Source organism: Physcomitrium patens, chromosome 16 (genome assembly GCF_059467195.1).
Source record: "Physcomitrium patens ecotype Gransden chromosome 16, ASM5946719v1, whole genome shotgun sequence".
NCBI lineage: Eukaryota > Viridiplantae > Streptophyta > Bryopsida > Funariales > Funariaceae > Physcomitrium > Physcomitrium patens.
Window position 1 is genome coordinate 5,270,376 of NC_143425.1, and position 14,132 is coordinate 5,284,507.

General features: G+C 39.2%; 3 protein-coding genes across 3 annotated transcripts; 1 reads left to right on the forward strand and 2 right to left on the reverse strand.

The window, feature by feature from the left end:
* Positions 1 to 3,565: 3,565 nt before the first annotated feature.
* LOC112293549 (ATP-dependent Clp protease proteolytic subunit-related protein 1, chloroplastic) lies at positions 3,566 to 5,572 on the reverse strand. Its single transcript, XM_024543102.3, has 2 exons — positions 4,979 to 5,572; positions 3,566 to 4,468 (listed from the first exon to the last, which is right to left on the reverse strand). The coding sequence occupies exons 1-2, from the start codon at positions 5,373 to 5,375 to the stop codon at positions 3,684 to 3,686; spliced, it is 1,182 nt and encodes a 393-aa protein (XP_024398870.1). The 5' UTR covers positions 5,376 to 5,572; the 3' UTR covers positions 3,566 to 3,683.
* Positions 5,573 to 5,741: 169 nt separating this feature from the next.
* LOC112293547 (uncharacterized) lies at positions 5,742 to 11,627 on the forward strand. Its single transcript, XM_024543100.2, has 16 exons — positions 5,742 to 6,357; positions 7,003 to 7,094; positions 7,322 to 7,427; positions 7,555 to 7,650; positions 7,787 to 7,837; positions 8,070 to 8,191; positions 8,402 to 8,482; positions 8,691 to 8,761; positions 8,954 to 9,057; positions 9,241 to 9,305; positions 9,444 to 9,489; positions 9,931 to 9,996; positions 10,159 to 10,201; positions 10,527 to 10,582; positions 10,956 to 11,013; positions 11,345 to 11,627. Exons 1-16 carry the CDS (start codon positions 6,073 to 6,075, stop codon positions 11,389 to 11,391), a joined length of 1,389 nt encoding a protein of 462 aa, XP_024398868.1. The 5' UTR covers positions 5,742 to 6,072; the 3' UTR covers positions 11,392 to 11,627.
* On the reverse strand, positions 11,570 to 13,230 carry LOC112293548 (F-box only protein 6). The gene is made up of 2 exons (XM_090243557.1): positions 12,021 to 13,230; positions 11,570 to 11,856 (listed from the first exon to the last, which is right to left on the reverse strand). The coding sequence occupies exons 1-2, from the start codon at positions 13,228 to 13,230 to the stop codon at positions 11,570 to 11,572; spliced, it is 1,497 nt and encodes a 498-aa protein (XP_090099683.1).
* Positions 13,231 to 14,132: the final 902 nt, after the last annotated feature.

The following is a 14,132-nucleotide window of genomic DNA, read 5'->3' on the forward strand; positions in this document are numbered from 1 at the left end:
AAAATGACATTTATTAACACTATGTAATTTTCAAAAATTGCAATACATGGGCAGATGAAGTGATAACATTTTTGATAGGAAGATGAATTTCATTTTGGATCATAAAATTTTAAAACAAAATAAAGTATTATATCCAATTCATATCACTAAGTTTACTTTAGATATGTTTCTTTTTAAGTCATAAATTGTTTTATAAGCAAAATTTATTGGCCTCATATAGAAGTGTTCTTTGGTACTTTGATTTTTCAGTATAATAACCAGTTATATGTTCTTCTATTAGCAAAAATAATCAAATTTTGAAAAAAAAACAAGAAAAAAAAAAAAAAAAAAAAAAAAACGAAATTGAAATATTTTTGCATTTATATTATTCTTGTAATGAATTTTACCAACCATGATTTGTTTAATTTGAGCGGATTATGATTTAAAATATTTTTTAGAAAAAAACAATTAAATTTTATTTGATATATATATATATATATATATATATATATACATATGTGCCATGGTTATAGTCAGTGCAATCAATATAACATAAAAAGTAATACACTTTTTAATGGTTAATTAAGAAGTTGTATATTTTTAGATTAGGGTAATATTATGTTTCTAATTAAGTCATTCACTTTTTATTTCAGATTATAGTTAGGTAATCCACATATTAACTTTAATTTTAAGATTTTAAAAATAGCATTATAAGTTGATTGAGATTGTGTTTAAAGAATATAAAGATGTTATAAAAAGACATAATTTATTAAACATTGTAAAAATAAAAAATGCACTTTTAATAAAATATATATATATATATATATATATATATATATATGTGTGTGTGTGTGTGTGTCTATATATATATATATATATACATATATATAAACGTACTTACCCAAAATAATTTTGAAAATGTATCAAATTTTAGATCCACATATGTAAAAACAATTAATAATTAATAATTTATTTTAAAAAATAATTATTATTATTATTTTATTTTTGAAAAAAATTAAAAATCAGCATAAAGATAGTTATTTTGTTGATAACTCTGTTGAAAGTTTTAAAGTCACACATGCATACATATACACAAATTATCATTATGCTTGTCTGTAAATTGATTCTACTTGATGAATTTACTAATTTTACTTCACCATAAGTTTGAATATGAAACTATTTCCTTGGGTTATAAATCTACTGTAATAATAGAATTTAAAAATCATACAAAATCATTATTCTATTTCTAAAATTACTACCAATTAAAAAAACACTATAAAAATAAAAAATAATATGATAAAATTAATAGTATATTACCTTGAACTTATCAATACTATATTCAAATCTATTGTCAGTTTTTTTTTAAAAAAAATCTATATATATTTATTTAAGTTAAAATTTTGAACTTATTTTATTCAATTATATGTTTATTAAAATAATATGTGAAAATTATTAATTAAATTTTAAATGCAAACCAAGTAATAATTTACAGATTCATGCTTAAATCTAATCTTGTTGTTTTGATTTATTTCTATGAATTATTCAATATTTTAGTTTTTAAATGAAATTTATATACTAATTTATTTTATTTTTGGATTTTCAAACCAACAATTATACAGTGTTATATTAAAATTAATTATTATAAATTAAATGAATTATACAGTGCTATATTTAAATTAATTGCATTATTCCAAAAATTACACAAATCTCTCTCTCTTTCTCTCTCTATATGTATATTAAAATTTTGATATCAAAAATTTATTAAAAAAATTAAAAAAATTAAAAATTATGCATTAAATATTGAACAAAACATCTTCTACAATATCAAATCATTACAGAATATAATATTTTTTTCATACTTTTATTTAGAAATTCAAGATAGGTGAAACAAGACCAAGATTATTTAGCATTTATGTATTATATTTATTATTTTACATATTTCATAATTATTTTATGTTAAGCATTTAAAGTACTTATTAATTTATATTTATATTTATGTGTGTATATGTATATTCAATTAAACAATGAATACACAAAAATAATTTTACAATCATTCTAACTTACTTAACTTTATACTCAATTTTAATTTACAATTATGCATATCCAAAACACATATAATTTTAAACTAAGACAATAGAAAATAAAGATCTAATCAATGTTTGTATTTGTGCATTTATGTGTGTGTGTATATATATATATAGAGAGAGAGAGAGAGAAGAATTTTAAATAGATCCAAGTTTTTACTAAATGGACCCACCCATCCAAACCATTATGGAAAAAAAAAAAACAAAACAAAACAAAACAAACAAACAAACAAGCAAACAAATGACATCTAGATTCATTTCTCAATTATTGAATTTGCAACCAATAAAAAACCAACCACATTCATCATGATTACCATATTCTTCATCAAAGGTGGATCTATTTAGTAAAAACATGGGTCTATTTAACATTTCTCTATATATACATGTAAAACAAATTCTTTTGTTATGATAAAATATAACATAAAGTCATAACAATAGCACAAAATTGATAGTGCAAAGATGGATTGTGCAAACAACTTTTAGACATGACTTGCAAATGAATATTACTTTGCCATATTTCATCCACAACATGTGGAGGACAAACTTGAGTATAATAGGTGGGCAATGGGTGGGAGATAAAACCATAATACATGTACATTTTTTGCACACATTTGCTAGAAAGCAAGTGCCATAAAAACTAGTCTATTTAAGGAACTGATTGAACCTCAGATGTGTTAAATCTGATCTCAATCAGAGTGGTTCCATCAAATCCTAAAATCCTAAAATGCTGCTTTGTTCATCAAATTTTGTTTTGGAAGGATGGATATTTTTGTGTGTCCCTCATCCTTGGGCTCCCTCCCTTGACCTATGCTTTCTCACTTTTGGGCTGACTCCCAAATTAAGCAAATGTGTTCAAAATTTTCAACCTATCCATACTATTCATTCAGATAAACACTAACCGCAATAACTTCAAACATTCATCTTTCATAATGGCAGTGCCCCACACTGTAATTTCATTTTTACTTATAATATTATGCATGATACCTCGCAGAAATGGTGTGGCAGGAGGCATACACATAAAACAGATGAAGCCCAGTTGTTCTTCACACTTGTGTGCGATTTTCTTACATGAAAAGCAATAAGAAGATCAGCAAGCACCGCTGTGCATGGAGCTCACGAAGTGATGGTAGATATCCGAGAGGCTGCAAATTGCACAGATCGATGAGCTTTCGAAGCGATCTGACGTGCAGCTGGGAGTTTGAGAAGAGCACGGCAACTCTCTGAGCCTCACAAGTAGGAGAGAAAAGCTTTGATTCTGAAGATGGAAGTTGTAATCAACCAACAGAAAGGCATAACGTAAGCTGGGAATAAAGTGTACAGTGGCTGTCGTTAACGCTTGTAAAAAAGATGGTTCGCCTGCATGAAAACTGAAACTAGGGATGACAGTGGAACATTGAAAAGGAAGTGTGGGATTCAGGAAAGAAAACGGGGGAAAGAGAGGCAAACTTTGCAGCACAAAAATTCACAGGGCAAGCTACAGTTTCATTGTGACGAGCGCAGCATTGAAGACGGATAACACTTGAAAAAGATGTATTACAATAGATTTTAAGGTTGCATGGTAATATCCAATTTGAGATAACGAGTAGAATTCCTATTTAATATTTGCAGACACCAATTTCTCTAGCGGCCTCCTGCCCCTGCTGGAGCTGCGGCTCCAGGTCTGGCATACGATGCCCTGGCAGCCTTCGACTGCGCAAGCATCTCGTCATAGTTTCGTCTCTCCATGGCGATTCCACGAGGCTCTATGATCTTGTCAGCAAGACCATAGTCAATAGCCTCTTGCGGCCTGAAGTACCTAGGCCTACGAATATCATTAGCAATCTCTTCCTTGGATTTGCCGGTACCCGAAGCCAACAAGTCTATGTAATAATCCGTGTTAGCATCAAGCTCCTTGCCCTTGATCCACATGTCGGTTGAAGACCCACTAGATTGGTTGACCTTCGGTGAATACAATTTGGTAGAGGAGCTAGGTTGAAGTGCACGGAAGCCCTTCTCACCAATCGACAGAAGCATAGCTGCTTGGCCAAAGGCTTGTCCGCAATTGATGGTGTACACCTTGGACTTCACGTACCTGATGGTGTCCGCTATAGCATAAGCCTCAGTCTCAAACCCAATGCTCTCTTTCTTCTCATTTTGAGTTCCAGAAGAGTTGATGTAAAAGTAAATTGGTTTGGACGGATTGTCAAAATCCAACCACAAAAGCTCCGCAATGATCAATTCAGTCACGGCAGGTACAATGGCCATACCCAGGTAACAGATGCGAGCATCCAGTAAAAGAGAGGGAAGATCTGGAGGAGCAGTCTTGGGACGCCCACCAGCACTACCTCCTCCTCTGTACATACTTACACTCATGCTCAACCGAGAAGGTGCACCGTCTAGGCCAGTTGCGGTCCACAATCCAGTACCTAACCCCAGAGAAGATTGGAACTACATCAGAAAAGTGGAGTTCAAAAATTGTAAAAATGCGAATCATTTAGAACGAAACTCATGCATACCTGCACAAAATCTGCTATTTAACAGCCCAAGGTATTACAAGACTGTTCGCTGACGTGCACACACCAAACAACATCCTAATTACGAGAAAGGTGTGGATTGGGCATTACTCGTGATTTGACTTTCGGAATTTCAAACAACTAACACTTGAGTCTCAACTTATTGAATGCCTAGCGGAAAACATCATGGAGCAGAGGAACTTCTGCGAGTTGGCCTTTCGAATAGCGGACCCAAATTTAAAATAGATAAGGTTCAACGACAAGAACATGAAACATGGCATGGCCATGCACACCTACATGAAAAAGCTGCTGGAAATCACCAATTCTTTGAGAGCGTTAAACCCCACACAATCCTCGGAAGCCAAATAGACTTCGAAGTTGAAATACAAGTTCAACGAAAATAAAAACATAAACAAGCCTTACCTTCTTGATATCTGCTAGCCGAAGAGATTGAAGCCTCCGAAACGCGCTCGGCCTGTCTTTGATACGGATTATTCTCCACCATGAACATATCCATCTGAGATGGGTTCAATCCATACAAACTCGGCGGGCACGAGTCGAAATTCCTCGTCAATCCGTCTTTCAAACCATCCTTTCTAAACTGCTTTGGGATATGGTCAAAACTCCCAGCCTGCGCCTGAACCTTGAAAACCCTACCGTCTGTTCTCCTGCAGACCCCAACCATCTGCTGTGCCTTCTGTCCCAAACCACAACCGAAGACCTGGGACCTCTCACCTGAGAATGAGCCTCGAAGTCCAGAAGAGCTGAGCGCCGCAGGCGCCGCTACAACGCCCTGCGATGCAGCCATGGCCACGGCCATCTTGCTAATGACACTGATTCCTATTCCACTCAATTCTAAACCGTTTCCCCTCAGAATTTTCTGGGGAGCGCTTCGGAGGAGTCAACCAATTCGGAGGAGTCAACCAAGGCCCTCACTACAAAAGCAATGAAATTTTGCGTTGGGTAGCGCGTCAATGACGACGACGAGCAGCGGAGAGATACCCAGACCTCGCAGCAGATTACAAACTTGAGTCACTGGAGGGGAGAAGCCACCAGAAGCAATGAGGTGGAGGAACGATAATGATCCTCTTGAAATGCACAGATGAATGACTTTCATGGATGTTCGAGGATGGGCCCGGACCGAGGTTTTACAGACCCAGGCCGTTTTAGTGCCTATTGTCGTCATCCCAGTTCTCCTTGAAATCAGAGTATCGAGAAAACACCGAGTTCGCATGGGTTTTGGGGCGATTTGCAAATGTGACACGTCAAACTCTACAGCAGATGCCGATCAAAATGGTCGAAAATGGCTGTAAAAGCTTTTCAGAAGAACCGCTCGGTGTCTCATGAACAAGCTCTTCAGACATGAAAGTCAGGTACACTGTGGCTCTGAAAGACTATTATTCTGAGAGAGGCCAGTGTGCAGGTCGTAGGAGCAGGAGCACTACCGTGGGAGATTCATTCTTTGAGTTTGCTGGGTTTGTTTCGCAACTGCAAGGTTGAAGACAAGGGCGATAGATATGCGCACCTTATCCTGGGAGGCGACGGCTCCCAGATCAATTCTTTTGGGGATTTCTTGGGCTCATGGCTCTCCAGGAATGCTATTTGGGTCTAGTCAAGTTAGAGCGCACAGGTTAGAACGCTTAGGAAGGGCGGCCCTCATAAGCTGTAGATGTGCTGCAGCGAATTCCTTTAATTACCCTTCAGTGGAGGACGAACGGCCAGTGTCTCCCCAGCAGTGTACATATGGGGCGCTTAATGTTCTTTGGGTTGCTTCGGAGCTGAAACGTTTGCTTACAATGCAGGTAAGATTGCAAAAACAAAATGTAGTTTTCGATGTTTCAATTCGAATACCTTACAAAATCTTACAGCAGTCCTCAACCTTGGTAATGGATTGCATCGCCGACTTCGGAAGACGTAATAGAAGCAATCGCTGATATCCTGGCAAATTTTAGGTTTAGTAAAATTAAACTATAGATTGGTGTGGAAGCGATATGAAGTTTCGATGGCCTTGTCACTTGTATTTAACACTTTCCTGTCTTGGTCCCAATTTTTCCATAATCAATTAGCGATGCATTTTCCTCAATGAAGCTTTAGAGAATTTCTCAAGTACCTCCTTTCACGTAATCCGTCATGAGTGACTGTTGTAGTTTAGGAACGCCCTTCATTGAATTGTGTCTTGAATCACATCGCAGTGACATCCTGACTAGAGATACTAAGACGTTTGATACACACACACAACCCCCCTCCCCCCCATCCTCCCTCAAGGGTGGTAATATCAGTAGTAATTGCGTGTATATTAGGACAGGAAGCTCTAGTTCCTTGTAATGTGACGCCAGGTAGTACCAGCCATGGCAATTAATGTCTAAGTCAAGCTTATTTTGCCTGCGCTTCCACTAAGCCCAATTTCAAGGTCCTAAACGAAGGACGAAGCGGTTATTGCTGTGCAGAAGAATCTGGGTGATGGTCTAGTGCTGACAAGGGGTCAGTGGAGCTGGGACGTTCAAGAGCGAACTCATTATCATTTTAAAGGCTTGATGCAGTACGGCGATTCTAATTGTCTCAACTTTCCTTGTTGTTTACTCTTGTGTACAATGTGAATGTTCCTGGAATACATAACAAACATAAGCACTCTAAACAAAATTTCTTACATTCTAAGTACTTCGAATTTACTAGGTTCAGGGGGCAGTCTTCAGTTTTGAAAACCCTTTTTTAAGGATGATACAAGGATGGAGCCGCTCAAGATGTCTGTATTGTGTTTGTGTGCAGATTTTGCAACACATCAAGCAGGTTTGAACTTTTTGTGCCAGAAGTTTCAGCGAAGTTACAACTTCTGTCGAACTCTTCGGTTGATTCAATTACTGCCACTGTAAAGGTGCGGTTTTGTTGTACAATTATCTACACACATTCAAATCCTAGTTTGTTTCACTTTAAAGTGTCTATGTATTTGCATGTGCCTAAGTCTCTTCCGAGATGAAAATGAGCGTGCTTTCACTTCCCAGATTTTTTCCCAGCACCCCAATGAGAAGTTACCAAAGCGTGATGATGGATATTGGCGAGCATACATTACTCGTGCTGGAGAGTCCACTGCTATGCAGGTTCGAAAATTTAACGTTATCAACCATATGTCGCACGTTGACTTGTGGACTAATAAGATCTCGTGGCAGCAAGAAACATATAGTGAAGTGTAGTTGATTCAGTGTATCTTATGAAGTTTTGGTCTCTGTTCTACAGGTGGAAGTGGACTTGCAAGCTAAGGATGAGAAGGCTCTTGCAGAACTGCAGGCATGGCTTCTTAATTCCCATTTCTTTTGGTGAGAGGGCCTGTTATCTGATAATCAATTGATCTACACAGACAGTGTGTGTTTGTCAACTGCAATACTATCAATCTAATAATTTCTACCGAAATTTGTTGAACTTTCTCCGATGCAAATTTCCACTATCATGGATTTATGTTTATTTTAAATCTCAGATGTAAAGGTAACTCTTGAAACTACTGTTGAATTGGTTAAAGCAGGCAGTACGTGTTGACGTGGACTATATCTCGTATGGCCCACATGGACGGACAGCTCACAGCCAGCATGTATTACTGCCCGTCCAGTACTCACTCAAGGCATCAAGTGATGTCCAATGGCGGAAGTAAGTCTCGTAATTATTTCGTTACATGGTTACCAACGCAAGCTTGTTAATGCTACCTCCGCATTAACGGAACTGCAGTCTTTTACAATATCTTGTATTTGTCCTTCAATTCATTCCAGTCTAGTTATGCACTATCCTGGGTAATCTGGATAGATTCCAACCACTTCATGAAAAAATAACATAGTAGTTGTAAGTACTTGGATGTAACAGGTTGGAGAAAGTTGGGAGTGTTCTACCAATCAGTACTCATCTTCTTTCTCATCTAGATGATCCTCTGCAAGTTTTGAAGATGCAAGGCCTCTATCTTTGTCCTTGACCTTCTTTGCCGTAGATTAATGAGTTTGAAGTGTTTCATTGTTCGTCATTCTTTCCTTCTTTATGGATTGTCTTGGTTGTAAGTCTTGTTGTTTCTTGTCATCCAAAGATCGTAAAAGGAAGTACTCTATATTCAGTTCTTGCTCAAGCTCATTCGGATTTATGGTAGAATGGATTTTTGCAGGTATGCGATGTCACATGCTAAGGATGGAGACATCATTGCAATTGGTGAAACTCCTCTTGCAATCATGCAAGGTCCTGCCCAAAACCTATCATCTATGTTATCACACACATTCACACATCATGACTAGCATTGATTTTTTGCCCCAATATAAAAGTTGAACCCTGACGTCTATTACTTATTTAACCGACTCTCCTAGTTGCAAGTTTGACTGAGGCTGGCATTGCAATCAATCATAAGTGACTTGGAGCTTTATGTTCTTGCAGGACGTTTTCGGCATCCGAAGGGAGTCCATCCTGGATTGCTAGCGAAGTTGGTGTGCCGGCTGTTCCATCCAACCTCATCTCTCGCCACGGCATGTGGCATGCAGGTGAACAGGTCCCACAGTTTGGCGTTCTAATGTGATCGAGGCCTCTTAATATTCTATCCATTGGCAAGGCAATTTTGATCAGGACGTCAGGTTATAAAGCGTTAGTCAAATTTAAGATTTTAAATATACAAATGCACACAAATGGCACATACATTGACCCTGTGGTTGTGCTCATATTTGCAGTCTCTCATTGACATCAGTGGACGGCTGCGAATTGTGTTTGCTGTCATTTTTGCTGTAGTTGCGAGGTAGGTGGGTGATGTATTCCTACTTATGCTGGACGACTGAGGTCACTATGGTTGTAAGATGCATTAGCATGCTTGATTGTTATTTTTTCCATGACGAACTTGACTAAACAGCATGTCGTTTCTTGTTTGCTGCTGCAGATTGGTAGGCGTTCGGGGCATGTTCTACAGGCTCGCAGGAGCACAAGTAAGTCTGAGCGCCTTGTCTGTACTAGAATTCTGGCAAGGATCTTCACAAAGTTCATGGAATCCTATCTCAAATAATAATAATAATAATAATAATAATAATAATAACAATAATAAGAAGCAGAAGTAGAAGAAGCTTGGATCACCATTATGACGCAATCTCTTAATTATTTCACCTACATAAGATTTACGAATCAAATTAGCAGAATTTCAAGTGAGGATGTTGTATAGTATATGGACAGTTCAAGTACACTCGACACCTCTCAAGTAGAAATAAATTGACAATTGTGATGACAACAATCTTACCTGAGGCATTCAACGCAGCAGCATTGTCCCAGGCTTACAAATTAAATATGAAAATGTTACACGTGCTCTTGTTTATCGACTCTGTGTTTTGGATAACGGTGGACTGAACTGGTGATATGGCGAGTTGGGTCGGCAGGCTAGGTTGATAGACGATGTCACTGGAACTCTTCCTCCTTATGACCAGTTCATCACGCTCGGACCGGTAAATATTCGAATTAGATTATTTTATGAACTATAGTGTCTATGTTACACGCTTTTTCTTTTCTTTTGTCTTTTCTTCCTTTTTAAATTTCTTTACCTGGATCATTTTCTGTACCGTATATCCAAAGAACGAATTCTCATGGAGACTTGTGATATCGTACAGCTTCGAGTGCAGGAGACAGTTGATGCCCTTAAAGCTAAAACAGGTATGTAATTATTTCATCTTTTTCATTTCGTAACTTTACCTAATATCCCGGCTTAAGATGTGTGTGTGTGTGTATGTGTGTGTTGTATGCTCAAAAAGATAGTGCAACTCTCTTTCCTTTAGATATAGCTCAATTTTGAATCGACCCTATCAAAAGTGCTTAGAGCTGAAACTTCAGTCTGAACTTTAACAGCCAACTTATTCGAAGTGCATTTTCATTTATTCAAGCTGCAATGTACCTTTAGCTGGAGCTGGTTGGTTTATGGTACACGCACGAAAGAATACTTCTTATCATCGAAACCTTTATTTTTTTTGTTGTCATTCAGGTTGTGAGGTTGCTGTGGTTGATGTGAATGATTTGAAGAAAGTTCAAATACTTGCGGTAAGTCCATTGAATACCCATCAGTTCGTATGATGTTATGTAGTGTCGTTCAAAATAGCATCTCAATGAGAACATCCACTATGAGATCCTCTTTTCTCCCAAGATGTGAATCTTCACTCACCCGTAATAGCAACAACGTAGTAGCCCTTCTAAAATTTAATAGCCCTTCCCCCACGGTTACTTGCTGTAATCTTGCATACCCGTACATCCAAGTATTAATCATCAGTCAACATGATGTCTCACATGAAGACATTCATATCTTGGACATATATTGCAAATCTGTCAACATGCAAAATGAGTTGGAAGCAGGATGATTATATTTATGGAACTCCCAAACCGACAGTTTATACAGCAATTGGCTGCTTTGGTTCAGGCTTCTGATGGTGTTGATCATAAAGCTCTCGAATCAGCGCTTCTAGACAATCCCGCAGGTAACTTTTGAATGCCCTCAAAATCGCCATTGTATTACAAAACTTGGATGTTTCTTTTAAAACTTAACAACCATACCAAACTGCATCTAGAAGTTGAGAGCTGTGTCAGATATCTGATTTCAGACGTCTCACAGGAAGACTTTTGCATTTTGAAAATATTAAAGAGGATGATAGAATTAAGAATGGCGTTGATTTTGATTAGCATCTGCAGGTTCCTAATGATAGGAACAGGTTGCACTTGCACTTGTAATCCTCGAGATGTGCTGATAGGTTTCTGATGAATCTGCACATCTTTTTCTGAGATTAATTGTCAACTCTTAATTGTGTGCAGGTAATGCCGACGAGCAAACACCCCTAGTCCTTGTGCGAACTTCATGATGACAAGACACACACTGCAGCAGTCTATAGACCGAAGGCGATTGTTGTCTAAAATTTTAGCCCCATTGGCAACTAGGTCAAGAAATCTGACCATAATGTTTAGTTATCGCTTGTCCATGTCGGGACTCAGAGATGAATGACAACTTTAGTGGGGAAATACTTTTGGCTGCCTAGAAAATCAGATTTCTAACTCAGTGTAAGCCATATTGAAGACCAAATCGTTCTCTCCTGTGCAATTATGAGTGTCTGCAACAAACTCTAGAATGCTGACAAGACGTTGATACCAATCAAGGCCTCTCTTGTCCACCATTGATGACATAGTGACAGAAACAGGCAGCTGCAGAAGCTGGCTGTTTTGCGACCTACCATTGTACAAGTCTTCACCCTTAACTTCCTGAGGTGGTGATGTTTTAGGGCTAAGCTCCTGAACGACACTAAACCTCAAAATGACAAAGCAATCAGAATCTGGGTGCCGGAATGTAGGAAAGCTTCAGTCCTAGAGATCTCCATCCCAACAGCCATATCTCGTGCAAATTTAGCAACTTCCTTCACATCCGAATGTATCTGCTAACCAGAAAATCATGTGACGGGGGCTGGTGGTGACAAGTAGTTCCGCATGCTTAAGTTACCGTAGCCAACACCGTAACAAGTGAAAGGAACCCAAGAGATTGGATAGTGCAATCCACCCAGCTCCTTCCAGCAGCAGGGTACGGGAGCTGGACCCATCGGGTGCGCCGGCAAGACCTCCACCTCCCCGCACGCCATCTCATACATCACCAGCTTCCCCGACAAGTCGGACTTCAGTACTATCGCCTTGCAAACACCCTGGGAATCTACGACTGGAAACCCAAATACGCAGAACGGCAGTCCCTCATCGAAATACTCTAGCAAGCGCGCATTGGGAATGTGGACCACCACCCTGGCTTCATTCTTACCGACCAGAACCTCCATCACCTCAAACTCCGAATTTGGCACATTCGAACTGACACACGACACAGCAAATAACCGGTTACCCACCACAAGAAGCTGTGGATCGTAGTAGTGACTAGGAATCCTCAGACCAGGCAATGCCCTCCATTCATCTGTCTGGAGGTTGTAACTAAACACGACAAATTTCGAAGCAGAAGGTAGCCACGCAATGGTGTAAAGAATCCCGTGGAAAATGGTGGGTGTGGATGATTTCTTCACCTCCGCGTGCTGGAAGTCCGGAATCGTTCCCAGATCGCGCCACACACCTATCGAGGACTCGTAAACGTACCATCTCAGGTCGCAATTGAGGAATACCTTGAAGGTGTAAGCGACCTTATCTACATCTATGGTCATGGAAGTGGGCAGGCCGCTGGTTTCGCGACTGTAGCGGTAGGACGGCACGGGTGGAAGCTCCACGGCTGCTGTCTTAGCGATGGGGTCGGATATGAAAATGGCGTACCCTTTGTTCGGATCGTCTGGTAGCGCGGTGAACTCGCAGACGAGGCTTTCGTCCATGGCTAACAGTCTAGTTTCGGAGGATTCGTGAGGAAGCGCGAAGGAGTAGTGACGCCAGTGTTCGGATTTGATCCAGTACCACCTTCCGGCTTCGATGTCGAGGAACGTCATCGCCTCATCGATGGAGCAGACCAGGCCGTCATCAGGGTCACTCAAGCAGCGCGCGAGAAACAAGTACTCTTTAGGGGTTCCGTTGCGGTCGCAGAGGTCGAGGAAGCTCGGCGTGCGAAACAGCTGCCTCCATGTCTTGCACACGGATCGGAATCTGCATAACACGGGCACCGGGAGCAAAGACAGCACGCGCTCGATGAGCTCAGAGGGCATTCTGCTCCAGACTCCCTCGTTCATCTCCATAGCCAATTTCCCTCCCTCCAACCGCACCCTCGGTGTTTACAACGCTGGGGTTTGCACCAGATTCCTCACCAAATCGACTTCAATCCTTCGCAACTCATGAAATCTACCCCCAATCACTTCCTGCCCACCTGCATATCCACCCACATAACCACGAGTGCTTTGTTCTGTGGCAGTTTGGAGCTCAAGCCAGGGTTGCGTTTCATGGCATCCGTCACAAGTCCCCGAACTCGATGATATCAGTACATGTACCGACAGTGAGCTGGCCAAATAAACTAACCCTTTGATGTCAATCAAGGCCTACAACTTTCACGATGACGCCCTGAGTAGGAATTTCGCTCGGCGCTCCATGTGATAAGATCAATAAAACTGGACTTTTTCTGTTAAAGAAGTTCTCTTTCTACTATTATATATGAACACTGGATCTTTTGTTGCCATTTGTTGCATCGATCTGATGCTCCTTGTTTTAATACTCAGATGGAAGAAACTGAGTCAAGACGCTGTCAGCCAACTGTTGCCTGGTAATTAGCTTCAAAATATGTCTCGAAAAGTGAACAAATCAACATTTTTTTTTTTATTAGTAATGAAGTAACAAGTGACATCATATCCAGTATCACTTTTTAGTTTAATTCCGTATGCTATGTTTGTCATCCAAGTTGAACGTGGAATTTGCATGAAGGAAACCTAATTTAAGTCTTCTCCAAGATTCACCTTCACTTTTGATGAAGTGAAATAATAATTTGGTGTGTGATTTCTAAAACGATGCTTTACAGTTTTTGCAATAGAATAGTTCCCACAAACTCTCTATTAGATTTCCTGATTATACATTCTGTAAGAGTTCCGAAGCAACATCAACAAAAGGCAAAACAATTGCATGTCTGACGCATGGAATCCTGAAGTTCATC

Coding starts and splice junctions, on each gene's coding strand:
- LOC112293549 (XM_024543102.3), bottom strand. CDS start 5,375: ATGGCCGTGGCCATGGCTGCATCGCAGGGCGTTGTAGCGGCGCCTGCG. Junction 4,469..4,978: donor GGCTAGCAGATATCAAGAAG/GTAAGGCTTGTT, acceptor CTCTGGGGTTAG/GTACTGGATTGTGGACCGCA.
- LOC112293547 (XM_024543100.2), top strand. CDS start 6,073: ATGCGCACCTTATCCTGGGAGGCGACGGCTCCCAGATCAATTCTTTTG. Junction 6,358..7,002: donor AACGTTTGCTTACAATGCAG/GTAAGATTGCAA, acceptor ATTGCTGTGCAG/AAGAATCTGGGTGATGGTCT. Junction 10,583..10,955: donor AGAAAGTTCAAATACTTGCG/GTAAGTCCATTG, acceptor GCTTTGGTTCAG/GCTTCTGATGGTGTTGATCA.
- LOC112293548 (XM_090243557.1), bottom strand. CDS start 13,230: ATGGAGATGAACGAGGGAGTCTGGAGCAGAATGCCCTCTGAGCTCATC. Junction 11,857..12,020: donor TTGTTACGGTGTTGGCTACG/GTAACTTAAGCA, acceptor TCCGGCACCCAG/ATTCTGATTGCTTTGTCATT.